General features: G+C 45.8%; 1 protein-coding gene across 6 annotated transcripts in view; it reads right to left on the bottom strand.

Moving 5' to 3' along the window:
• LOC135920377 (G2/mitotic-specific cyclin-B2-like) overlaps window positions 1–27907 on the bottom strand; it is a 321085-nt gene that overhangs the window by 127121 nt on the left and 166057 nt on the right. For 4 of the 6 annotated variants that reach the window (XM_065454624.1, XM_065454626.1, XM_065454627.1 and 1 more), the window contains exon 11: window positions 12703–12939. The exons of the other annotated variants lie outside the window; for them this stretch is intronic. In XM_065454624.1, coding sequence (XP_065310696.1) covers window positions 12703–12939 — 237 coding nt within the window. The remainder of the gene's footprint in view (window positions 1–12702; window positions 12940–27907) is intronic. 6 annotated transcript variants of the gene reach the window in all.

Genomic DNA, 27907 nt, shown 5'->3' with positions numbered 1-27907 from the left:
AACGTCCTTATGTAGATACTGTAAATAAACCCATATTACTCGTTCTCGATGAGAAGCAGTCCTTCCCTTCGACAACGTCATCAGCGTGGATAAGTTGGACTAATTCATGCCCGACTCCAATCTTGACAACTGGTTACGAGCGGTTGAATTGACCTCCCACTCCTCACAACAGGAAGCTTACTGTTAATGTTTAAAAAGAAGGTATACAATCAGTGCATGTTACCTGTGCTGACATATGGGGCAGACACTTGGAGACTGACAAAGAAGCTTCAGAACAAGTTAAGGACCGTGCAAAGAGCGATGGAACGAAGATTGCTAGGCATAACGTTAAGAGACAGAGAGCGGTTTGGATCAGAGAACAAACGTGTATAGACAATATTCTAATTGACATCAAGAGAAAAAAATGGAGCTGGGCCGGTCATGTAATGCACCGGTTAGATAACCGTTCGACCATTAAGGTTACAAAATAGGCACCAAGAGAAGGGAAGCGCAGTTGCGGACGGCAGAAGGCTAGGCGGCGCAATGAAATTAGGAAATTCGCGGGCGCTATAGTTGGCATCGGTTGGCATAGGACAAGGGTAATTGGAGATCGCTGGGAGAGGCCTTCGTCCTGCAGTGGATATAAAACACGCTGTTGATGATGATCATTACACAAGCCTGTGAGGCTACAGAGCAGTCCACTTATAACGACACATCGGTTATAACGGTTAGTCAACTTCAGAGTATCAACTTGTGCATTAGGGCTATGAGAAAAAAAGACCGTATTGAAGTTATTGTTGATTTTCAGTAGTCTGCGTGTTGCTGCAACATATATAGTTAACTGTTGTTTCTGTTATTGTTTTCTGTATTGCTGCATTTCTGTGGTATAACATTTGTTTTTCATGCATTCCACTCTCTTCTGTAATGCCCACGGACCCTGAAGGCATCTAAATTAACTAATTAATTATTATTAAATAAATATATAAAATTTTCCTTTTGCTTCATGATTTCCTTGAGTGACGGCTCGCCGCTACGCTGGCATATCCTCGGAACCATATACCCGCGATATAGGTTAGATAAGGTGGAAAATAAAATCATTCGAAACAGCGTCTATGATACAACCCTGCAATAACCGTTAAACCCATAAGGAATATGAATGCCACCCTTTATCTCTCTGGTTTTTCCCTAATTGCACTGCACGTTGCATGCAAAGTTGGCAACTGAAAGAGTGGCAAGGAATTGAGAAACTAAGTGATCTACTAAGGGAGATAACCGAAGCAACAGCCAAACAGGAAAGAAAAAGGAAAATTAACAAATTTAACCATTGCTTGTGCAACTATTTATGGATGAACATCTTTTTATTTAAAAAGGAAGTTAGAGAAAACGCCGCCGGAAGTAAAGAAGAGTTCCGTGTGTTTTGAATGACGCTTCTATCGTTATCAGTCTAACCGCATGACGTAGCCACTTCTCTGCTATGCTTATGTGGGTGTTTTTGTAACCTTTCGCGGTGGGCGCAGTACGTCTAGATCCGCTGCGTCCTGCGCTCTATGTGGTTGTACGGCACTGCCAGCCACGAATCGTTAAGCAACTTCCCAAATAACGATACCAGTCTGGTTTGGCACTTGGTAGAGCAATAAACGAGGGATCCAAAAGAACTGTTATTGTTCCGCAAATATAAATTTCTCTGTATTTCTTCAGAGCTAACTTTAAAAAAAAACGCTACTAGCAATTTTTATTTTACACTTTCGCTTGTTTACTTGTTCTTGGCAGTGTTCTTCCTGCGCGACTCTATTTGATGTCGTTCTTTGTCAAGCTAAAGAGAAGTCTATCTCACAAGGCTGTTTCACATGCTGCGACTGCAACAACGAAAATCGCTGCAGTGGCACGCGTCGCAATGCGATTTTTAGAGGGCTCATTTCACATGATTGCAATTTCAACAATGCGACTGGTGCGACGCCCAAGGTTGCCTAATGCCAGGTTTCGTGGCACACGCTGCATAATTCTTTTACTGTAATGAAAAAAAAAACGTTTACAGTATAATATTATTGACTTTCCTTGATTAGCAGCAAATAATATGTACGTTTATTAATTTAAAAACGTTACTTAGGATTTGTCTTGGAGTGCGCGACGCGGTGCCTGTAGCTCAGTGCGACATGGCGCACGTAAACAGCTGTTTGCAGGTGGTTCAGCGGCGTGTGTTGTCTCATCTGCCTTCTATGACCGTTTCGTTCTGCCTGCACTACAACAATCTACAAGATGACCTATCGACCAGTACATATTGCTACCCTCAGCGCATACGCAGTATTCGGAATTCGGCTGCCACGAAGTCGTCGTGTCAGACCAACAAGATCCTTGTGCTACCCGTGCTCAGCGTCAGCTTCTGAAGAAATGATGCGTGTATATTGCCCGTGATTGCGCATATGTGGTGCCTGCTACTAGCCATATTCTTACGCCAAACGCAACAAGAAGCACCAACCCGAAAGCACGCGTGTGCCACTGAACGAAGCCTCAAATGATCTGTGTGATTACGACGTGGAATGAAAATTGTGTTGTGAAATTCAACCTTAGCGCTATCCTGGTTCGTCCATCGCCGTACTTGCACTGCGAATATATATATATGGGAGCCCTATCTAAATATTTCTAAAGGCGCAAAAGCCGACGCATCAAATGTTTCGAGCAGTTACCGTCACTTTTTGTAGAAACCTGTGCGTTGTAACATAGCATTCTAAAAGACATGCTTCTCGTCCACTTTGTTGTCCTGTGTATCGCGCTGGCAGCATACTCGGAACTTCTAACAAGAAGACCATATCAATACGCGCCATTGATATTGCAGGATCGTAGGCCCACGGCAGGCGCACTTGCCGTAGAATTTTTCAGCTTACTGCTCAGCCTCGCACTTCTCTCACGGTTAGCCTGTTTTGTGGAAATAAATATCATTCTTATATTATTAATGTGATTAGATATTATAGTTTCTTCACAATAATTTATAGCAATTATCCAGATTTCTTAAGCTAGTCATGCATTTACCCTGTATTAGATAAGCATTGTTACGACATGCTTATGGGAGTCATTTCAAACTAGATTGCTCAGCCAGAGAAACTACAAATGCAAGTTTCAATGTTTACTCGAATTTGGTATTCCTAAACTGATTATATTGGCAGAATTTTATGCCTGCTTGCATTTCCTGCAATTCAATGTCACAGCTGGAAAAACTGATTCCTTTTCTTGTGTCCAAAGGCTGCTTCAATGTTGATAGCAAGCTATAATTATTCATTTCGAAAGTGTTAAGCAATGACGATATGTCTAAGCTTATCAATGCGTTTTTGTTCCACGAACACAAGTTTTCTCTCTCCCTCTCATTGACAGCCGTGGAATGAAACCGTTCACATTCATAAGTATCAGGATGCAAACATTCTGGAGTTTGTCCTGAGCATTTGCCTGCATCCTATAGTGTGCATGCTTGTATCAAGTTCTGGTGTTACAATCGCAGTGATCTACACATATTGTTATATTGCAACAAACAAATTTATTCCACTTTGTTTTCAAATCTACAATGTGGCCATGCAGAAACAACTACATTAATAAGCAAAAAAAAACTGCAGATTCAGTGTACGTGTTCGAATCTATGCGAAGTGAAGTTTTTGTCAAGTGGTCAATTAAATGCTGTTAAAGTAACTGCGATATATACAATTCGTCTTATTTTCAACAATCCAACATGTCATCTTTTGCAAGGTTTGCTTATGCACCGCATAGGTCACAACCTTAATCTCATGTAATCTTTATGCATTACACTGTTCACAAACCATACCGAAACGCAAATGGCAGTTAATGTAGATGCACGCTGCGAGACATCAACACAGTGACATTTGTTGAGCAAGGAATCGTGCGAGGTGTACGCAGATGAATGAATGACGTGGTTATGTACTTATTTATATAACTCGCAGGCTGCAAGGTTGGAGTATTATGCAAGGGGGAATAAAGAAGTTGTTACAAAAGGAAGAAGGGCACAACATTAAGAAGAAAAAAAACAGCAAGAAAAGAAGTACCAATACATTGCACCACGTAGCCCAACATGCTTTACTGGCACAACATTATACAATACTTAACAAACAATAACAGAAAAAGTTACTGCCCATGCACCCTGTACAGACTGTAAACCAGCGAAGCTGAAATGTGCGGCGCCGGTGTTTATCACTGGGTTAATTCCGACAGTTATTTCAAGGCTTTCTGTATTATTGGTTATGTCTGCATTTCTTAATGAGGTTATGCACATGTTTGGCTTGGATTTATCACATTGTTTATTTGGAATGCCACACATCGCACTTTGCAAGATCACCATCATGGAAAGTGCAAGGAGTGGTTCATTGTGTTAATCCAGCGGGTCCATCAAAGTCATTCTGAATTATGTTACACATTTGTGTTTTGTAATGCGTTAATCAGAAAGTTTATGACTCGTTTATACACTGTAGTTACCAAGTGAGACATCGAAGCTGCACATTTCATTTAATTAAATACAGGTACACATCTTTGAACCTATTGGGAAGTCGGAGAGAGACTGCTGCACGCGCGCTCTGCTGCTAGAGAGAAACGACGTCACTATCGGTCTACTGAATGGCCCAACACACATTTGCTGCGAGATAATAATGACATCATGATCTTGTCTTAACCCCATCACCCTCTGTGTGCCTTCCCTGCAATAATACGTAAATGTATGTTTCAAATGCATAAGCATTTCTATGTCTACCTAACAAGAAATTTCTCCGTCCATCATGCAAGAGGAATGCAATGGCTCACACCCCCTTAAACAATGGCTTACACCCCCACACTGGGGTTTTTGTGATCGGACCACGAGTGCTTCGCATAGGCATATACAGCTTCACTGTAAAAAGAATGAACACCTTTCTGCTAGAGACCAAGACAATTATGAGGTGTATTAACAAGTGAAAGTTTATTGAACATTCCGAGTAAATGCTGGTCGACAAGCAATAAATCAAATTTACACAAAAAGCAGAAGCAAGATCCGATGTGTGTCCGTACAGATTTCAACGAGAAACGCATCCATCTCTGAAACTGTAACAGCACAGAAGCCATGCTGACACAAGATTTTCCCAGTGTCTTTGCATCTACGGCTTCCATAATGTCTCTAGGTAGCCGATCCCCACAGAATGCTAGCTTCCTCTACAATTCACTCTCCACATCTGAGCGTGCATTGTAGAGGAAGAAGCTAGCATTCTGTGCAGATCGACTGCCTAGAGAAATTACGAAAGCTGTAGATTTAAAAATGCTGGGTTAATCTTGTCAGCACGGCCTCCATTAGAAATGGATGCACTTCCTGTCAGGAAACGCACATGAATTTTCGCTTCTCCTTTTTGTGTACAGTCTATTGCTTGTCAGCGAGCATTTACTCAGTGTGTACATTAAACTTTTGGTTGTTAAATCATCTCGGTTTTCTTGTTCGTCCTATGTGTTCTCTGGTGCCATTTGCAGCCAGGCTATTCATTTTTTTTAGTCTGCAACAAGTCACTTTAATCGCCCTTATGATGCGTTTGTGTACTTTATAAAATCTTTTATTTGGCCAATGTAGCAAGAATGTATAGTGTGAAGCAGTAAGAACAGGGTACGCTGACTTCTAATTAAAAGGTTTATTGTGAAAATGCAGTGATCTATAAATGTTACCAGAACGTAGTACAGAAATAAAACCTGATAAAGACTAGTGCTTGATGAAACCAAACATAAAAGCAGGAAAGGGAGAAAATACATATAGATATACAAGTCCAGGGGAAAAAACATTGTGATTACCAAATGTGCATGTGGCTACCTTCCAGGAAACTCATATGTTTCCCAATGGCATGGAACTGGAAGAATGTGCTTGCATAAGCAAGCTGTCAGTCTGTCTATTGGAATAACAACAGTGTTTCTTGAGGTGCTGGCATGCAGGATTGGCAATTGTAATAATTTTTTCCTGCACTTGGAATTTTTCTCTGTTTTCTTTCTGTAGCATTTTTATGTATGTTTGGCTGCATCAAACACTAATTTTAGAGCGCAGCTCTTTGGCGTCCGTTCCTGGGTTTCGCGTCGTCGTCGACCTCGTAACCAGCTCGCCGACGAATCTGCTCCGCCGCCGCCGCGCATGCGCGCTGTCGGCTCTCCGGGCGAGGGAGGATGATGGAAGGGAGGAGGAGAGACTGTGGAGGAGGGCTGGCTACACAAATGGCTCTTTGGCGTCCGTTCCTGGGTTTCGCGTCGTCGTCGGCGTTGTCGTCGGCCTCGTAACCAGCTCCGCCCCCCTTTCATCCCCCCAGCGCTAGCAGCGACCGACTGATACCGCTTTCGTGAGTCCGCTACCGCACTCACGAAAGACGTCGTGCACTTCCTGCAACTCGCATTAACCGTCCATCGATCCACACCGATGTTAGTAGTGGGGGACTTTAATGTTGACATAAAGACAAACAGCAATTTCCTAACACTTATGCGGGAGAACATCCCGTTCCTCTCGCTCGTAACGCGTCCCACGGCTGTGGCAACCTCGCGAGGCACTTGTATAGATCTCGTCTTTGAGAATCAAGCATTGGTGTACCAAGTCGGACATATATCAGTCTATTTCTCCGACCACAAAGCTTCCTTCATGACTGTCAAGAACTGTTAGTGCAGTCTTTGTTAAAGGAATACGTGTGAAAAATAAAAAAAAAATTCTGTGATAGCGCAAACATGTGTTGCTCGATTTCTTTGCCTCAATCTATCGAAAAGGTGAAACAGCTTATTTGCTGCGCTCAAATTTCGCATTAGGTAGTAACGTAATCGTCGGTAATTTTTTATCTATCCTTCAAAGATGTCTTTTTTTTTTCTGGGGAAAACTCGGGGAAGGCGGGAGATGGAAATTCAAGACGATGAGCAACATGAGAACAAGGTGAAAGTAGGAGCCAACGTTTCCACAAGTGGACCTTGAAGAAGACAAGTCCACTTGTCGAAACGTTGGCACCTACTTTCACCTTGTTCTCGTTTTGCTCATCGTCCTTTTTTTTCTGGTAATTTATATAACTGCCACATTTTCACAAATGAACCTCAGTTGAAAGTTAGTCCTCCTCCATATCTAGTGTCATCCTGTGGATACTGCTTCATGCTATGCACTCTTGCAACATTTGTGTGTGTGTGTGCACACGAGTGGATTTGGATGTGAGATCGGGCCCTTGGGAAGAGTTATCATCCTTCTCCTGTGCAGCCTTATGAATTCATTAACTATAGTGCAAGAGAAATGCGATGGACAGGAACGAAGTGAACACACAGAGCACTTCGTTCTGGTCTGTTGTCTATCTACTGTGCTTTAGTTATTAATGAATACACACAAACTCATCTAGTTTTCAGTTATTATGTCGGGCTTATAAGCCCGCTTGTGTCCTGGAATATCTGCATGGCTATGTATCCTGTAATTTAATTTCTGGCCATGTGCTTGCAAGTCGCGTGTCCATCTCCTGATTTTCCTGACGATCTTGTGTGATGTGCAGGCCCAGACAGTTTCTGGTGAATACATGCAGGGTGTTGTGCAGGGTGTAATCTGCACTACAAGTGCTGCTTTGATTGCTTTCATTTCAGCTTTTCTAGGTGTAGGATGACCTGTAATGGTAGTCACTTATATGGGGTTTAGTTTTATGTAGTGTCATACTACTGTTACACTGCTATTGCCAGATCAGTGTACTACATGTGCCTTATGTTTGCTTGCATCTTCATGATTAGCAACCTCCTCTGTGTGTTTGGCAGTTGCATATAGTCTCCTGGCCTAATTGTTTGCCCCCATATTTCACGGTATGGGCCTGTTGTGTTTCAAGTTCACGTACTCCCGAGGTTGTTTCTGAAGGGAGGGGTAGTCATCTTTGCATCTCATATGCTAGCTGGCATAGTATCTTGAGGCTAGGTTTTGAGCTCTTGAGACAAAAAATTTGTGCTGCAGGCTGCAGCTCTACTCTGGCTAGGTGCTTGTTCGTTAGCTCCTTCTCATAGAGGTCTTCAAGCATGGTAAAGTTGGAAAGATCTGTTATTACTACCCGATGCCTGTACTCGATGAGTTGTCTTTTTTATGTGCTGCTGGTAATTCATACTGTACCATACCTTGGACACAAGCACAGCATATGCGATATTCTATAGGATCCACTGGTCCACCCCCATTATTTCAAGATTATTCTTTTCACCAGGTCTGGAAGTTGCGTCCAGGCATTGCATAATTGTTTCACCCACGTGCTGGCTCTGCCGTGATGGGCTTACACTAGCTGAGGATTTGTGGATGTTGACTTGCGGGCATATTTGTCCAGCTATGTGGATCACAATGTGCAATCTGTGGTAGTTCTTGATATAAGCTACGATGATATGAGCTGACTTATCAGAAAGCGAGAGGCAAGACTGGCCAAGAAAGTCTGCAGTGTTGTCGAGGGCTTGTTGCATTATTCTTGATTTCTGTATAAGATGGCTTTCCCATAGACTGTAATACACCATAGGCTGTAGTGTTTCTTGTAGTATGCCCGTGTTGTTGGTGTGTGCGGGCGAAATGTACCTCCAACTCTCGCCTGGAATTTTCTGTCTTTCAGAAAGTTAGTGTTTAAGTGCTCTACCAGAAATGTTTTTGCTCATCGTTCCTCTTATTAGAGCAGCATGAGGTACTGCTGTTAAAAGCCTCTTCACTCTTCATTCTTTCATAAGCGGCATTACACAATGTCCTGCAATAAAGTTTATGCTGCTTATGGGCCCACTCATATCTGCCAGAGGGACAACTCTTGAAGAAGGTTTTCTTTGCGCCATGTGTGCGACGTAGTATGAGCATTCATGCCTTGACATTTATACATCTGTAGAACCAGCTTCCTGACAGAGTACTTGCTATACCTAATCATGCTTATTTGTGCAGTGCTGTTGAACAGTACATATTGATGCAATGAATATTTACACTCGAATTATCACGAAAGATGGTTGTTTTACAAGTCTGCCCTTTCCTTTCTATGGCTTTTCTATTGGTGTTAAATTTTGCATAAGCATGCCCCCCCCCCCCCTATGCAATAGCATTTTGAGTGTAAGGGTTCAATAAAAGGTGATGAACTAAATCTGAGTGCAAGAGCTTTCTTTTTTTCACCTATGACTCCCATCGAAATGCAACTTCCATGGCTGGCAAATCAACCCCTTGCCTTGTGTTAGCAGCAGAATGCTGTAGCCACAGTGGCAGGTGAACAAATTGAAGAACAATATTTCTGTCTATAATTTTTTTACTTGCCTGCATGTAAGTAAAGTTTGGAATAGGTTTGTCATTGCAAAAAAGCCCAGTTTGTTGTCTTTTATTGAATAAACCACATAATGTGTATAGTTGAAATGCAGAAATTTGTTCTAAAATCCTCGGGTGATATGTCTTCTTGCAAGCAGCATGGTATTTCATTACTTTTAAAGATAGTAATCGCAGCGGATATCGTTATATGGGTTTACACACTAATATATGTGATCACAAACTTACTAGAAACTTACTAGAAACATGTAAGGCATGAATGTTTCTGCACACTTGATCAGCTGTGAACGTGCAAGAACTGCTTGTACTGGCTGAACTGGCTGACTTCACTGCAAAGTTTTGATTTACTTTTCTTCAGCGTGTCGTTTTACACTGTTTTATCCCCACAAGAACAGGCCGTTTACCTCCTTTTCGCATTGTTGCACGAGCTCTACATGTTTGTGCAGGAGGGTACGTATTGTCAGCAATTTACTTAATCTACTAGCTGTACAGTTAATTACCTTGCAGAGCAAGTGTTCATACAGATGCAGTAAGGATACAAAGTCCGCAACATGGTTAATGTTTATTGGTTTCTGTGCAAGAAAAACAAAATTCTCCAGAAAAGAGGTGCAACTTAACGTGCATGTAACATTTTATTCAAGCCACGGATTTAATGCTATCGTAGCAAATTCATTACGATAGCCTACACTTTTGTTCTGTCAAATTTAATAAAAGGAAAGATAAGCTTTCAAGATGCATCGGGAAATTCATGCTTGAAAACCGACAAGAAAATGCAACTGAAGGGTACCGCGTTCAGCGCAACGTTGAAACTTCGGGTACTTTGCTGTCTTGTCATTTGCCCTTGCCGAGGTTGAAATAATTCAAGCTGCTCCGTAAGCGCAATTTTTGCATGGTACTCAACAAAAGAACATTGTGACGACCTCGTCGTCTGCTGGGGATCATACACCTCCTAGCACTGACAACTCGCAAAGGCGTACGAAGCAAACGTGAAAGTGCACTTCATTTGCTGTGTAGCGTGTCAACAAACGCGTAGAAATCAGAGAATGCAATCTGCGGTACAAGTTTTTTATTCTCGCTTTGCGTACGTACCAAATTCGACGATCCACGTCTCCGCGCATCGCACTTGTGCGAGACGCCATTTTCCAAAACAAACCGGCGAAATAGCTCCGTTGACCGCTCTCCGCGCAATTTCGACGGAAAATCGCAGCGATCGGTGCGACTGTGCGACCAACCGGTTGGGCGCAACCGAAAATCGGGGGGTCGGCACTGCGACTGCGATTTTCATCGCAAACGACGGAAATCGCACTTCCGGTGCGACGAAAATCGCATCATGTGAAAAAGGCTACAGGCGTATACATGTGAAATACACCTAATTTCATTTCTCTTTTGCGGGTTTCCGCGTTTTTCTGGCAAACAGTGGGCCCCCGAAAAATATCTTGGGTACGTGCCTGCACGGAGAGCATCGCAAGTTGGCGCAGCGTCGCACAAGATGGCGCCAGCTGCTTCGCATCAGTTACAACACAGTTACACAAAAATAAAAAGCTGAGCATGGTGGCAACTGCCATCACCCCGTTTCAAAGGGGTCGCTCCTACCTTCCATCCATCCATCCGTGTTGCCCAAGGAGGTTATAAATAAATTTATATATATAACCTCCACGGTGTTACCTGCCAAGGCCAGGGCATCGCTAGTTTTTCATGGTGATGCCCACCCGTTACAAAGGATGACGCCACTAAGTCCAATCCAATCCGCGTCACCAGCGGGCGTCCAGAGAAAAAAACAAAACAAAAGAAAGCGCGAAGCAAACCGCACCTGCGCACCTTTTCTGCCATATCCCTCAGAGAGCGCGGAAATGCGCCACGGAAGCAGCGGTCAGTGCGCCGACAAAGCGCAAAGCTGTGTCGCTTAGGGCAACGCTGCAAATTTCCCAAGACAGCTCACGCAGTCGACAATTCTGAAATCCGCGAGTTCCGCCAAGATCATGAAGGCTAGGAGCAGTGATCCTGCCGATCAGTGGAAACGGCTGACTTTGCGCGCCAGGCCAAACCTCGAGTCCATGTGTGAAACCAACACGGTAGCAGCTGCTGCATTCGCGAACTCTGGTAGCACGTCGCTACTGGCGATAGAATAGGCGGTGCTTCGATGGAGGAGTTTCTGATCGCAGATAGTGCTGCATAATTCTGCGAAGAATCTCCGACGGGGCTATCATTGTCGTGACACAGACGGCGGCGTAGTGCGACAGAGACGATGACAGCAGCAGCAGTGACGACGAGATTGACAGTGGCCCGCTTTTGACACCGACCCCAACGTTCACGAAAAGTGCACTGTCGTCGACAGAGTCGCTCACCGATTTCATGCACACTAATTTATAGCTGCCAGTGTTCGCGCAGCCGCTAAACGCGATGCACACCATGGTTGTGAACTTTAAACTTCCGCAAAAGCAGGTGCAAATTTCTATTTAAGCGCGCCTGACGCTTAAAAAAAATTAAATTATGGTGTTTTACGAGGCAAAACCACTTTCTTATTATGAGGCACGTCGTAGTGAAGGACTCCGGAAACTTCAACCACTTGGGGTTCTTTAACGTGCACCCAAATCTAAGTACCCCCACAGGTGTTTTCGCATTTCACCTCATTGGAATGCGGCCGCCGTGGCCGGGATTCGATCCCGCGAGCTCGTGCTCAGCAGCCCAACACCACAGCCACTGAACAACCACGGCGGGCCGCATGAAACTTGACACGCTGCTTAGAGGTATAAATGAACGTTTCCTTTTTCACAGCCTACTTTTTACTACGGCCATTTTTTTTTATCATACGTCTTAAATTTGATGTCGCAGCTGTCTTTTTTTTACGGCAGTAAAGATATAGCAATGATCAGTAATAACGATCGGATTTTTTGTTTTTCTTGATATCATTATAAGTGGACTGCACTGTATTGGTGGTGCCACGGAGCTGTCCGAACTTCAGAGCATGTCCGGATTCTCGGTGTCCGATTTATCGGTCGGCGACTGCATATTGCTCATCGTTTACCTGCGATCGCCTCTTCCCCAGCTCGCCACTATTACAAAGTCGCCGCTCGGCGCAAGATGCACCTTCCTGTGTAGTCCTTTTCGAATGTTTTCACCGATTCTACACCAAAGTTATCTGCCTCATCAGATTGCCTGCACGATGCGAATGGTGGTGTACATTCTGGAACTTATGCTGGAATGTACGATGAGTTATGTATAAATAGCAAACACGCTTCACCTGCTGATGATAGTTTGATGACCAATGATCGTGCTCTCCGTTATTGTTGTGCTTCTTGTGTTACTTTTCTTTCAAGGCAAAAGTTCGCACAATAAAAAGTTACCTTCGTACCTCATGCCTTTTGCAGTCCCTTATTTTTCCTAGTCAAGACAACGCGGCAATATCAAGGCTATGCTGTGTAGCCATGAACGGGGCCAAGTACGACGACTGCTTGTAGCAGACGCACCTGTGCTTTCTGACAGCTTCGGCGCAGGAACTGCAGGGGCGAGGGTCGCCCCAGGGACCAGTCGAGCGTACAAAGGATTTGCCGCTCCATTGACAACACTTCTTCTCTCTCGTACGCATTGCCGGTGGTAGCGATCAAGTCGTCAACTGCGGGCGGCCACGTCATCTCCAGCTTGCTGGCAAGAAAAATGGCTGACACGCCGAGCAACTGAAGCTTGCGACGGCTCACACGCTTTTCCTGCGAAACACACCATGGCACGGTCAAACAGAGTGGCCACCACACTGCACAGTCAGAAGGAACATTTGGCAGCGCGCACCGACTAGAGTCTGCGCAAAAAGAATGAAAAGACCAGATTGAATGTGTGATCACCGGGGAGGTGTGTAAATGAGGCTGCGCGAATGGCAAATCAACGGTGGTCTGCTGAAAGCTCCATCACATCATGCCGTGCATTGCACCAGGTATGGTGTGCACCCATTTTTGACGGGACAGTGACAGTCAAATGGACTTATACTGAAGCGCCAAGAAAATCCTATTGTTATAACCGGGTTGCACGAATAATGTCGAGTGGACAAAGATTTCAACATTTTGTTTAGACAGAAAAAGGTATAGTCAAACCCACTCATAAGCGTTACCTGTTATAACGCTAAGTGGATGTAACAATGAGCACCTACTGTATTCTGAACTTGTGTATTCCCTACAGTAAAATAAACCGCTTGCTACAATGTTCCCATGCTGCATTAATGGCTGTAACAAATATAGCTACTGGGTGTCTGCACCAAAAAGAAAAAGAATCCAGAAAAAAAAAGATGCGAGCTGCTTTGCGACATCTGCCTTTGTGCAGTGCACACACCATTCCTCTCCCTTCCAAACCTCATACGTTGGTGAGAGAGTCGAAAGGAGACTGGGGAACAAAGCTGGTGATGCGACAATGATGAGTCGTGCAGCATGTGTAGCTACTCGCATGTTTTTTTCCCAGAGGATTTCGGCACACACCCAGTAGCCAGATTTCATTGTCATAACCGATAATGCGGCATTGGAGCAATGTAGAAAGCAGTTCATTTTACCATAGAACACATCCCAAAGTTGACGGTGCAACGGCTGCTCCCTGTCACATCCGATATATTGTTAAAACCAGCATCATTGAAAGTATGTTCAACTGTAGCGCATAAGTCCAGTAACTAAATAGAAACCGAAGTTATCGAAGCTTATAGCTTCTTATTAGAGCTTATGATAGAACCTACAGTCTAACGTTGATATATCGAAAAAAAGCGGTGATCGCGAAATAGTTCAATATGGCCACACTTCGGTATATAAAATCACGTGAAAAGCTTTTGCAAACCGATAAGTCAACCAAGGGCACGATCGGGGATCGTTGTTTGGAGCGAGCGTTCGGTTGCGCAGCGCACAATTAGCCTAAGCAGCACCGACTTCGTCAGCGGCGCGATGTCGGGGCGGCACAGGTCACACGCGCGTGGCGCAACCGAACGCGCTGAGAACAACAATCCCCGATCGCGCTCCAATCGTGGTGCAGGTTATGCGCACTTGAAGCTTCACACGAAGCATTAATTTATTTGGCTGAAAGTACTGTAGCAGTGTAGCCCACTTCTTATTGACAGCCGCGTGCTTAAACACGGAGTCCTCAACATAGTCTAAACGATCCACAAGTGCCGGTACCCTGTATAGCGCTGCAGTAGCGGCGTAGACGGGCCAAAGAAGCTACAGCCTCAGTTGAGTTCGGGAGTGGGACAGCACCAGCGCTTGCGAGATCAACTTCGGCAGCATCTTCGTTTGGCCGCTACTTCTGCTGCGATCTCCAAGTGCGTCAATCGAAGCATTTTGAGACACTGTCAATAACAAAGTATTAAATGGCGTCTGCCAGGCGTCTACGAGTGAGCCCAGTGAGCGCGCGCTGAGCTGCGTCTTTGTGGATGCAAACCGCCAGGCCTCACGAGGTACGGCAGGCGCAGACCGCGGCACCGAGGTGGAGTCAGTGCAGCAAATGCAGTGAGTTGTTGGCGTTGTCGAACTAGCCATGTGCATACGCCGCTACATTAAAATGGCGCCTTCGGCGCAATCGCAGATGTCGGGAACGCCCATCATGCCGCTGCTATCTTCGACGGCGTTGCGGGAAAGCTCACCGCCTGTCAACAGGGAGCACGTGCTCTGGGGTGGCAGAGTTCGATACATTAACGCGATAGCGTTAAGGAGCTCGTGTCGCAGAAAAGCCGGTGTCGTCGGCGTCGGTGTTCGCGGCGTTGACCGTGAGCGATAAATCACGGCAGGCGCTTCATAAATTAAAAGCAACTTCCAAGATTGTCCCGGTGGGAATCGAACCAGGGTCTCCGGAGTGTGAGACGGAGACGCTACCACTCAGCCACGAGTTCGATGCTTCCAAGCGGTGCAAACGCACCTCTAGTGAATGCGGTGTTGCCTTCAAAACGAGCCATGGAAAGTTATACTGCGGTGTATATCGGTAATTATGAACATGTAACGTACAGAAGTCACAATTACACGAGTTGCGAAGTGCGTTTCCGCTGCATTTCTTCTGCGCTTTCCGCACACGCAGAGCCATCTTGCGGCAAACACAGAAGACCCCCTCCTCTCAATGTACGGCGCTGCCCCGACAGGAGGCGCGCCGCGCGCGCATTGGGACCGCTGCCAGGCGCGTCGCGGGATTCCCTCTCCCCTGACGACGCTTCGCCGTGCTCCCGGTTGCAGAATCAAGCGCCGTTCCTTTCTTTAGATTACTATCTATCTCTCTGCCCGTGCCGATCACGACGTTTGGCTGGCGTAGATCGTTTCCCCTCCGAGACACCGAGTTCTTTGGTTCGTTCCGTTCGCTCAGGCGCACGTTTCGTTGCCGCGCCGAACGCTGCGTTGCTCGACGCTCACCGCGTGATAGGTGGGCGCTACGTCCGATGCGGGGCGCATCGTAAGTGATCGCTGTGCCGTAGCGCATTGTCTTACACCCCTTGGCGGGTCGACGGGAACGCTGTCGCGTCCCACTCTTGAAGGCGAAGCTTAAGCGTCCTCCAATTTTTCATTTTACGTCTGACCCCGTTCGAAATAAAAAATTAGGAATGCATGCAATTTTCCAGGTGATCTAGAAAGTGTTCGATTTATGCGTGTTCGATATATCAAGGTTTAACTATACGATTAAGGCTGCCTCACATGGCTTGTGCATCGGCACATCTTTATTAACACAGAGAAAAAATGGATTAGCACAACTCTCGTTATTGCGCCTATTCAAATCGATCATCAGTGATCGGTGCTTTAGATGGGCGATTTCAATTTGTTGGAGCCATTTTTTATCTATTTAAGGTCATCCGGTAGTTAGTACAGGCACTGCACTTTCAGAATCAGTTTAAGTTTTCGGGCTCCGGGGATGCTGTAATTTTTGACGGACCTTCTTGCGAAGTAACGTCCATGTATGTTGTAGCCAAAAGAGGTGTGGCCATCACCTTCAGCTGCAGTCGAGAAAAAGCATGCCGATCACTATTACGCCACACTAGCATCGAAATTTTGTAACCAAATGACTCCCAGCAAGTCAAGAATTGAATTATATCACCAGCTCTGCCGTCTGACAGTGCTCAGCGGTAATAATTAGCCTAAAATGATGCCAGCGGTTCACTACTGAGCTTTCGATTGGAATCCTAGACGTTTTATTCTGCTTAAGTATTTCTGAAGGTCCGCCGCATGCCCAACATGTGGACCTGGCATTTTCAACCAGTTTTCGAAAGCTTCGGTAACGCTTCTCAAGATCCCGGTAAGGGGCGCTGCCGGTGTCAATGCGCAGTTATCGAAAGTCGCTCCCTTGGCATGGTCCCGTGCAGGTGCGTCGCGAGAAAAGCGTCGTTCTTAAACAATGCTGCACCCGCACTTCAATATATTGATGACGACTCGAGTTATGATTCCGAAGATGACAGCAAAGCAGATTCAAGCTCTGACGGTGACAATATATTGAGTCAGCATGGGACATTGGGATATGCGCTTGACGAACTTGTGTAGTGAGACGTCCTTCACGAATCCAACATAAGCCAAAGAACAAGCCACAGCCCGGAAAAATATGGGGCGGCAATCGGAAAAGAGAGATGAGAAGGAAGAGGAGAGGGTGCGCTGCGGGGGGTTCGGAAGACTGGCGACAAGGAGGCGGTGCCGGTTTGTGGAGCGGAAGAAAGAAAAGCGTGCCTAGGCAGAGCCAGGAGGCAGCCCTGTTATTCCAAGGGACCGAACTGTTCCGGGGATGTCCGCAAACGATGGTCCGTGGTCGACCTGAGCCTGGTGGATGGAGCTGACTGGCCGGTCAGGCGATAGGACCAGCACCTGCCCTACAACCTGGGTCCCACTGACCATTGCATAGTGCTGCTCCTGCGCCCGGCCGACGCTTTCCAAAAAGCGCGGCTACGATCTGTGCGCCAACTGTTGCCGAGCGCTGATCCAGCACCCGGCCCTACTGACGTCTCCTGGAGAAAACAGCTGGGACCAGTTCATCGACCGTGCTGGTCGCGACTACCAAGCGTCGCGTTGAGGCCAACGTCGACAAGGGACCCTGCACTTCATTCACAGCCGCACCCTCGGCAACTGTCCCGTCGTCTGGGCCGACGCAATTCTCCCGGTGAACTTGTGTTTATAACATCACTGTGACTATACCTTATCACGCCGTTAACGGGCGTAGTAGAGAAACATTAAGAGCGACTGTACAGCTCTGATCGCACTCTGTTTGTATGATGCTGCCAACTATAACAATGCTTTTATGCGTTGCATAATGCAATCACTCAGTTCAGCCCTTGGGCGCGGCCGGGCAGCCACCAACCACGTGACGTCACGACAGCCGGAGGGAAACCTGGGCCCCAACTCGCGCGGTCGCGCGCGGCCGCAGCCACCACCTGACTCCCGCTCCTCCCGCTAGGGGCGCTGCGCCGGCGCGTGACGTCACGGAGGAAAAGCTGGGCCCCAACTCGCGCGGTCGCGCGCAGCCGCAGCCACCACCTGACTCCCACTCCTCCCGCTAGGGGCGCTGCGCCAGCGCGTGACACGAAAATCGAGTGCCGCTAAGCAATACCTCGCCCTCAAAAAAAAAAAAGACCGCGGAATATGCAACGCATTCTTGGCTTAACCAAGCTAAGCCTGGCCTTTTTTTTCTGAGCAATCTCGACGAGAGAGTCGTGGTGTTAGTCTGCGTGTACTGTGCTGGGCACACCCATAGCATATGCGGAAGCGTAGCCGGGTGAATTCCACAGCACCGGCAGTTGGGCGTAGTGTAGACGTCAGGAAATATAAGATGGAGGCGGGCGGGTGAAGGGTACGTGTTTTTTTGTAGTAGACGCAGGGTGGTAGCCTGCGCCCGGCTGAACTTTGGATGAGGCGGGGGGTAGATTCGGCGACTGAGGTAAAAGGCCTTAACGAGATCGTTATAAGTTGTCAGACTCTCCCTGGTGTCCAACTCATCTCCAGTGACTCCGGCGCGATTGACTAGGCCTCGCGCAATGGAGTGGGTGACCTCGTTGAAATTGGGGAGGTGTGGGTGCACAGGGCCCACATGGGCCGGGATCCATGTTAGGGAGATTATGCTGTCTTTAGAGTGTGGTGCCTGGCAGAGGATGCGAAGCGTTTGGGGAGAAATATGGCCTTTGCTGAAGTTAGTAATAGCTGAGCGAGAGTCACACACTATGCTGTTACAGGTGGGATCTAAAGTGGCCAGTGCGATGGCAACTTCTTCAGCCGTCTCGGCAGTGGGGGTAGTGACGCTGCAGGCGTGGAGTAGGACTCCATCGCGTGTGGCGACGGCCACAAATCGTGTGCCATGGGGGTATTGGGCTGCATCAACAAATGTGACGCCAGGTACGTGGGCAAGGGCTTTTATGATAGCTCCGGCCTGAGCTTGGCGCCGGGCCCTGTTATATTCAGGGTGCATATTTCTAGGGATAGGATCTATGTAGATCCAGCTACGGGTGTCGGTCGGGATCGGTTGTTTGGGAAGCCAAGCGTGGACAGAATAAAGCGCCCCGTTTCAGTAACGGTGAGCCGTTCAAGCTGAGAGCGTTGTTGGGCTTCAATGAGTTCCGAAAGGTTGTTGTGAACTCCCAGTTGGTTGAAGAGTTCAGTGCTGGTGCAATGCGGGAGCCCAAGTGCTTGCTTGTAGACCCCTCGTATGAGGGTGTCGAGCTTGTTGTGCTCAGCCCGGTACCAGATGAGGTACGCAGCAACGTATGTAAAGTGGCATATGACAAAGGATTGGACGAGTCAGAGAAGGCTTTCTTCTTTGAGTCCTGCTCGTCGGTTAGATATACGCTTAAGAAGTCCTAGGCTGTTTTGAGATTGGGCACAGATCTTGTTGAGAGCCAATTGTAATTGTAATTGTAGGCTCGCTCTCCTAGGTGGAGGTTGGAGATCTGGTCGAGAATAGCTGCATTGGAAATGTTATCAAAGGCTTGAGTGAGGTCGAGTCCGAGGATGGCTTTCATGTTACGGGAACGATCGTTTAGCACTTGCTGTTTGAGCTGCAACATAGCGTCTTGAGTAGAAAGGTGAGGGCGAAATCCAATCATGGTGTGGAGATAGAGAGAGTTGTCCTCGAGGTGACTGTTGATGCGTGCTAAGAAGGCGTGTTCCATCACCTTGCCTACGCATGAAGTGAGGGAGATGGGCCTTAAGTTATTGAGGCTAGATGCTTTGCCAGGCTTTGGGATTAGGATAACGTTGGCAGTCTTCCAGGCGGCTGGAAGGGCACCACTGCGCCAGCAATCGTTGATGTAGTCAGTCATATGGGACACGGACTCGTCATCGAGATTGCGAAGGCTTTTGTTAGTCTTAGTTTCTTTTTTGTATCACAAGAACAGTAGTGTCATCATCATCAGCCTGGTTACGTCCACTGCAGGGCAAAGGCCTCTCCCATACTTCTCCAACTACCCGGGCCATGTACTAATTGTGGCCATGTTGTCCCTCCAAACTTCTTAATGTCATCCGCCCACCTAACTTTCTGCCGTCTCCTGCTACACATCCCTTCCCTTGGAATCCAGTCCGTAACCCTTAATGACCATCGGTTATCTTCCCTTAATACATGGCCGGCCCATGCACCATTTCGCTTTCTTGATTTCAACTAAGATATCATTACCTGGCGTTTTTTCCCTCACCTAATCTGCCCTTTTCTTATGCTTTAACGTTACACCTATCATTCTTCTTTTCATAGCTCGTTCCGTCGTCCTTCATTTTAGTAGAACCCTTTTCGTAAGCCTCCAGGTTTCTGCCCCATACGTGAGTACTGGTAAGACATAGCTGTTATAAACTTTTCTCTTGAGGGATAGTTGCAACCTGCTGTTCATGATTTGAGAATGCGTGCCGAACGCACCCCAGCCCATTCTTATTCTTCTGGTTATTTCAGTCTTATGATCCGGATCTATGGTCACTACCTGCCCTAAGTAGATGCATTTCTTTACCACTTCCAGTGTCTCGCTACCTATAGTAAACTGCTGTTCTCTTCCGAGACTGTTAAACGTTACTTCAGTTTTCTGCAGATCAATTTTCAGAACCACCCTTCTGCTTTGCCTCTCCAGCTCAGTGAACCTGCACTGCAACTGGTCTCCTGAGTTACTAAGCAAGGCAATATCATCAGCGAATCGCAGGTTGCGAAGGTATTCTCCATCAACTTTTATCCCCAATTCTTCCCACTCCAGGTCTCTGAATACCTCCTGTAAACATGCTGTGAATAGCATTGGAGAGATCGTATCTCCCTGCCTGAGGCCTTTCTTTATTGGGATTTTGTTGCTTTCTTTATGGAGGATTATGGTGGCTGTGGAGCCGCTACAGATATCTTTCAGTATTTTTACATATGGCTAATCTACACGCTGATTCCGTAATGCCTCCATGACTGCTGAGGTTTCGTCTGAATCAAACGCTTTCTCGGTTGGTTATATTCCGCACGTTTCTCTATCACCTGATTGATAGTGTGAATATGGTCTATTGTTGAGCAGCCTTTACGGAATCCTGCCTGGTCCTTTGGTTGACAGAAGTCTAAGGTGTTCCTGATTCTATTTGCGATTACCTTAGTAAATACTTTGTAGGAAACGGACAGTAAACTGATCGGTCTATATTTTTTCAAGTCTGGCATCCCCTTTCTTAGATATTAGGATTATTATAGCGTTCTTACAAGATTCCGGTTCGCTCGAGGTCATGAGGCATTGTGTATATAGGGTGGCCAGTCTTTCTAGAACAATGTTCCCACCATCCTTCAACAAATCTGCTGTTACCTCATCCTCCCCAGCTGCCTTCCCCCTTTGCATAGCTCTCAAGGCGTTCTTTAGTTCTTCCGGCGTTACTTGTGAGATTTCAAGTTCCTCTAGACTATTCTCTCTCACATTATCGTCGTGGGTGCTACTGGTACTGTATAAATCTCTATAGAACTCCTCAGCCACTTGAACTATCTCATCCATATTAGTAATGATATTGCCGGCTTTGCCTCTTAACGCATACATCTGATTCTTGCCAATTCCTAGTTTTGTCTTCACTGCTTTTAGGCTTCCTCTGTTCCTGAGAGCATGCTCAATTCTATCCATATTAGGCTTCCTTATGTCAGCTGTTCTTACGCTTCTTGATTAACTTAGAAAATTATGCCAGTTCTATTCTAGCTGTAGGGTTAGAGGCTTTCATACAGTGACGTTTCCTGATCAGATCTTTCGTCTCCTGCGATAGCTTACTGGTATCCTGTCTAACGGAGCTGCCACCGACTTCTATTACACACTCCCTAATGATGCCTATAAGATTGTCGTTAATTGCTCCAACACTAAGGTCCTTTTCCTCAGTTAAAGCCGAATACCTGTTCTGTAGCTTGACCCGGAATTTCTCTATTTTCCTTCTTACCGCTAACTCATTGATTGGCTTGTTATGTACCAGTTTCCTCCGTTCCCTGCTCAAGTCTAGGCTAACTCGAGTTCTTACCATCCTATGGTCACTGCAGCGCACCTTGCCGAGTACGTCCACATCTTTTATGATACCAGGGTTAGCACAGAGTATGAAGTCTGTTTCATTTCCAGTCTCGCCATTTGGGCTACTCCACGTCTACTTTCGGCTATACGGCTTGCGGAAGAAGGTATTCATTATACACATATTATTCTGTTCTGCAAATTCTACTAATAACTCTCCCTTGCTACACCTAGAGCCTATGCCATATTCCCCCACTGACTTGTCTCCAGCCTGCTTCTTGCCTACCTTGGCATTGAAGTCACCCGTCAGTATAGTGTATTTTGTTTTGACTTTACACATCGCCGATCCCACGTCGTCATAAAAGCTTCGACTTCCTGGTCATCATGACTGGATTTAGGGGCGTAGACCTGTATGAGCTTGAATTTGTACCTCTTATTAAGTTTCACAACAAGACCGGCCACCCTCTCGTTAATGCTATAGAATTCCTGTATGTTACCAGCTATATCCTTATTAATCAGTAATCCGACTCCTAGTTCTCGTATCTCCGCTAAGTCCCGGTAGCACAGTGCGTGCACGCTTTTTAGCACTGTATAAGCTTCTTTAGTCCTCCTAACCTGACTGAGCCCTATTATATCCCATTTACTACCCTCTAATTTCTCCAATAACACTGCTAGACTCGCCTCGCTAGATCCTCACATCCACCAGTTCGTAGCAATTGCTACAAAAGAAACCCATACGGCTTCCTCGAAAGAAAAGCCTCATAGTTGAAGAGCAATTGCTACGAACCGGTGGGTGTCTGATTTTCCCTTTATTGATTACTTCTCTCCACCGTGTCGGTTTCCGCAGAACTACTACGTCAAACTCTTGCCTTTGCTTCGTGTTGTCGACAAATTCGACTTCGCCCTGTCATCTGCTGGCCGCCTGGTTAGCTCAGATGGTTAAGCGGCAGCCCTGGAAAGGCGGTGGCCCCAGGTTCGAGTCCCGGACCAGGACGAATTTTTCTTCAATTATAAGGCTTTTCTTTCCAGGAACCCGTACGGGTTTCCTTTGTAGCAGTTGCTACGAACGGGTGGATGTCTGAGTTTCCCTTTATTCGTTACTTCTCTCACCCTTGCGGGTTTCCGCAGAACTACTACGTCATATTCCAGGGTTATCTTTGAAACGTATATTTTGAATTTCCTTTGATAATGTTTTTGTAGATATGCTCTTTTATTGTTTTTATCAACTGGCAGCAAAAATGGAACTTTCTAGAATTTTTATATTTTACGTAATAAAGTTTTTTGTTTGGCAACGTAAGTTTTTGGAAAGAGCATTTAGTTATGCACAATATGCGATGTTGGAATGTTTGCTGGAATATTTTTTTTAGGGGTAAGTAATTTTTTCTGCTGAGCCCTATAAAAAAACGACAATTTTCACCCGTTAACTAAAGACCTAAGGGGGGACGAGACACCTGAAAGACGAAAATCGGCCCGAAAATCACATTTACGGTCGCTTGATTTTCCCATTCCTGAGACCCTACTGCACCGATCTCCAACTTCTCGTTTCAACATTCCTTTATTTTAGAGTTATAAGCGAAAAACAGTAGGGATGGACGAATATTTGGTGTTGTCGAATATTTGACTGAATTGTTCTTTATCCATTATTCGCTTCAAATGCAGGCATTCACGACGGAAGCTTTGAGGTCATGCGTCTCACGAATCCGTTCGTGTTTCTTCTCCAGGCCATGCTTTTTGCCAACCCTAGCGCTACGCCGACCGAAGACTGCTACGAACCGTTCCCACTTGATATGACGGAGCAGCTTGTTCTACGGCACAGGTCAGGATCATGCAATCGCCCCGACAAGACCTGGGGCTTGTGCACCTGGCCCTCGTGGATGACTGCACATTGCCCACCAGCATCATCGACGTCAGCCCCTTGGGAGCATAAAAGCTCGACTGCTTTGCGGTCATCGACAAGTGGGCATGGCGGAAGCTTTGAAGCCATGCGTCTTACGAATCCGTTCTTGTTTCTTCTCGAAGTGAGACATCAACACTCAGTATATACGTATCGTAGCGACAACGTTTGTCTCGTGCTTCTGCCGTGCCCACGGTCACTACTTGTACGATTGGCGACTGCCTACTGTTGTTTTGTTGATTTGCTGTCTTCCTGTGGCGACATAGAAACCAACCCAGGCCCGACATGCAAGCATATGCTTAAGACGATACTAGATGAAATACTAGACCTAAAACAAAGCGCAGATTTAACAAATCGCCAGCTTCGTGAAGCTACTAACAAGCTGTCTTCCACTGACAAAATATGTAAGACCTATCTGCGACTGTGACTGATTATACCCTGAAAGTTGACGTGTTGTAACAAACTTAATCTAATGCTGGAACTAGATAACATAGAAAACAGAAGCAGGAGGAACAACTTAATCATATATGGTGTGAAGGAAACGACCGAATAGGATCAGCAGTCCCTCGAGTAAACAGTTTCCAAGGAAATATTTCATGACCTGTTAAATATGTCCAATGTACCACGTGAACGCATCCGTAGTATTGGAAGGCCTGCGAATAGATTCAGACCGGTTATCCTAAAACTATTAGATGGAAGAGATAAGGCCAAGATTCTTAAAAACTGTCGGAAACTTTAAAACTCGGCATTTAGCATCTTGCAAGATTTTTCACCACGTGTGCAGCAGAGTCGAAAACAGCTTTGGCAAAGCACAAAAGAGCACAAGGATAAAGGAGACAAAGTGATGCTTTTTTTAGACAAAATTAAGATAAATGGCAGACAATTCAGTTGGGATGACGAAAGGAATAAAAGAGTGCTACTAGCTGCACAGAACCATTCAGTAGTCTGGTTCAGGGGAGGATGCACGAAATAAATAGGACGTAGGAAAACACTGGCATGACGAGCTGTTCCGTCAGATCGTGTTACATCACGCTTTTTTTCTAAGGCTAACTCCCTCGAGCGAGATGGTCTTAGAACAGTATTACTAGTGCTTTTTTACAGCTTTGCTGCAGCTCATTTATTCATCACCTGCAGTCTTTTAATAATACAAATTACATCGCTGCGCGGAAGAGCGTTTCTTGAAGTTTCCCAACAAGAGCCAATGCCGCCGTGCCTGCTGCATACACGCTTACCTTACCTAACACAGTTAAACGACAAGAAAGGGGGTTAACCGAGGGTCCCGATTTTATTAGTCATATCATAAGAAGCCGACAAACATTGACACCAAGGACAACATAGGGGAAATTATTGTGCTTAATAAATGAAATAAAGAAACGAAGAATTAATGGAAATTAAAGTGGACGAAAAAATAACTTGCCACAGGTGGGAACCGAACCCACAACCTTCGCATGTGGGTTGTGGGTTCGGTTCCCACATGCGGCAAGTTGTTTTTTCATCCGCTTTAATTTCCCTTAATTCTTCGTTTCTTTATTTCATTTATTAAGCACAATAATTTCCCCTATGTTGTCCTTGGTGTCAATGTTTGTTGGCTTCTTATGATATGACTAACACAGTTAAGACGCGGCACCAGCTCTGCTACTGCGTGATACAGGGTCACTACGATAAGAAAATTAAAACCAACGAAATTAATACAGAAAATGTGGTCAAATATTGCCAAGCGTGATAAACGGACCTGCCTCGTTAGATAAGTTGAATAAATCGGCGTCCTGAAGTCAGCTTCGCCGCACAAGACTCGTGTTACGCGGTGAAGCGCACCCAACAGTATTGCAGTGAAGCGTGTCAGAAGCGAAGCGTGACCGCTCTCACGCGACATATATGTGTTCCTTAATGATGTACGCGTGTACCTGCCGTCTCCTGTTACATCACGCGCGCCGAGGCGCCTAATGAATGTACTGGCCGACCTTCCGAGCTATTTCGGACGTGGCTGTGATGATTGGAACCGTTGGTTTGTCGACCTCATAAGCCAGTTAATGTTTACATGGCCATTTTTTTTCTGAACTGTTGATTTCTTCCAAAATAGCTAAGTAATTTCGTAGTTTTCTGTCCAACTGCTTTGGTCATATGCGAGTCCAGATGTTCTCTTTAGGCGAGCAGAGTTTTCGAAAGCGAAAAGACGCTTTTGCACCAGCATATAGTGCCGTCGCCCATTTACAACACAGTCAATCAATGTCATTTTGTATGTAACTGGGAAACCACCGACCGCGGGGAACTGCATAACTAGCCACGAGATCAGCGTACCTCTTGGGAAGCTGCGTTGCATCAAAGGCCAGGCACCCTTGATATGCCTCAACGCAAAACATTTTGTACGTCTAACCGCTTAACATACTTGTACTGCGGTGAAGCTGACCTTACGGAACGGAATTTCGCAACGCTTTTTAGACTCCTGCATCCCTACCAGCCACTACCAAACGCTTGTCGGTACGTCTCTTGGCAAAGGTCCAGCTAAATCTCCCCTGTTGGGAGTGGGGGAGACTCACGTATGCGAAAACTGCCAAGGAAAGCAGTTGCCCTGATGAAGGCAAACCCCCTCGAACATTTGCACCAGCCTGTTCGACCACTGTTATCACCGCAACACACCATGCCGATATTGGAAAGGACTTACGCAAAGCTGGAATGCATGGTTTCAGTCAGCGACGAACCTAATGTTCTACTTTCAACAAAGCAGATTTTCACGACAGGATGCATGATGTCTTGAGAACTTTTGTTGGCTAAAGCCATACGCGCCAGGTTAGCTCTTGCCACAATAATACACTTTACCGCAACACAAAAGAGGCCTCGCTGCAGGACACGCCCGCTGTAGTTAGCCAAAATCTTACGTGACCGTTCGCTGCAAAACACATCCTGTATTGCAGTGAATCTTAATAAAGCACATTTGTCAGTTTAGAATGTAAAGACCCTTGCCCTTCGCTTTTCTGATATTGTGAGACTCAGTTTAATGAGAACATGTATTCACTGCTGAAAACATCCACATTGTAATGGAGGCATGAACACTGATGGCAGCCTCTGTGATGTTTCATCCCTTTACTTTTTTGTGTACTAGTCATGCTGTCATTATTAAATTTTCCTGTACTTTGTAAACTGCTGAAGTACATAACATTACATTGCAAGGAGCCACTGCGTAATTAGTGTTGAAGGACCAGTGTGATGGCTTTTCGCAAGAAAGGCTGGCCTTATTTTGTTGTGAAGGTTTTTTTCTAGAGGTAGCTTTCTGAGAAGAAATCAGATGTAAGGAAATAGACCTCAGTGGCACAGTAGTCTTGGGTGCCTTGCTCAAGCGTGCCCTAGGCATAATTGAGTGATTTTCACTTGTAACTGGACAGTAGCCTTACCTTGGTAGACCAGTGCTATGGCATATTTTATCAAACTAGGCGACCCATTGCATTACCAGTCCGAACAGAGACCTGCTTAAATGTGTGTCACCTTTAGCACCTAGATTTTCGAACATGAATTCAGAAAAATCTGTAGCACATTTAGAACCTAGATTTTAAATGCTGTATAAGTTGTCTTCTTGTTGACTGCAATTGCGCTCGGCTTCTGTACAAATGGGAGAGCACATCTGCATAGCTAATTAGGAAACATTCTTATTTACATACCTTCTTTTTATCTCGCCTACAATCACGATTAAATGTTTACAGTACATGAATGTGCTGTGCATGAATCTAACTTACAATGTCATGTTCAACAGCAAAGTGCATGTAGCTGGTGTTGGTTCATTCAAGCTAAGCATTACTACAGCCTTTAACTGTAGGTATCATGGTATGAGAGCAGAGAAATGGATATGCAAAGACATTTGGGTGCATTGAGACATCTTTGTTGTGTGTGAAAAGGTGACAGATACACAAAATGGGGAGCACACATACACTTTCATATTTTCTCGCGCGCAAAAAATGCCAGAGGAATAAGGTTTCTTCACTGTGCCATAGAAACTATATGTTTGCTCTCAAATGTATATAATTCTGATTCATTGGATTTCTTCCTGTGCTGTGTTTATTTTCTTGAGTGTGCTTTCGTTTTTGTACGTTAATGTTTCAAACTCGTCTTTATTTTCAGACTGAACATCCCACGTCTTGGTTTGACTTTCTGGTACAGGATACTTGCACTTAGCATTGTTAGATATGGAGCTGTTTCCTGCGATTACTTCGATTTCCCCAGACCATATCGGATTGCAGCACAGCTAATTGAGGAATGCAGAAGCAGGAAAGCGCATTCCAGAGGAGACACGTGCAAACAAGTTTGCGGCCCCCAGGTCGTGTGCCGCCGGGATTAGAAGGGGCCCTGGGACAATGGAGCTCAATCCTCCCCCTTCGCCTTTGAAGAAGGCATTTGCCACCGC

The sequence above is a fragment of the Dermacentor albipictus genome, unplaced genomic scaffold, assembly GCF_038994185.2.
Source record: "Dermacentor albipictus isolate Rhodes 1998 colony unplaced genomic scaffold, USDA_Dalb.pri_finalv2 scaffold_13, whole genome shotgun sequence".
In the NCBI taxonomy this organism is placed as follows: Eukaryota; Metazoa; Arthropoda; class Arachnida; order Ixodida; family Ixodidae; genus Dermacentor; species Dermacentor albipictus.
The sequence above is the reverse complement of the archived record's forward strand: the minus strand, read 5'-3'. Positions and strand labels throughout refer to the sequence as shown.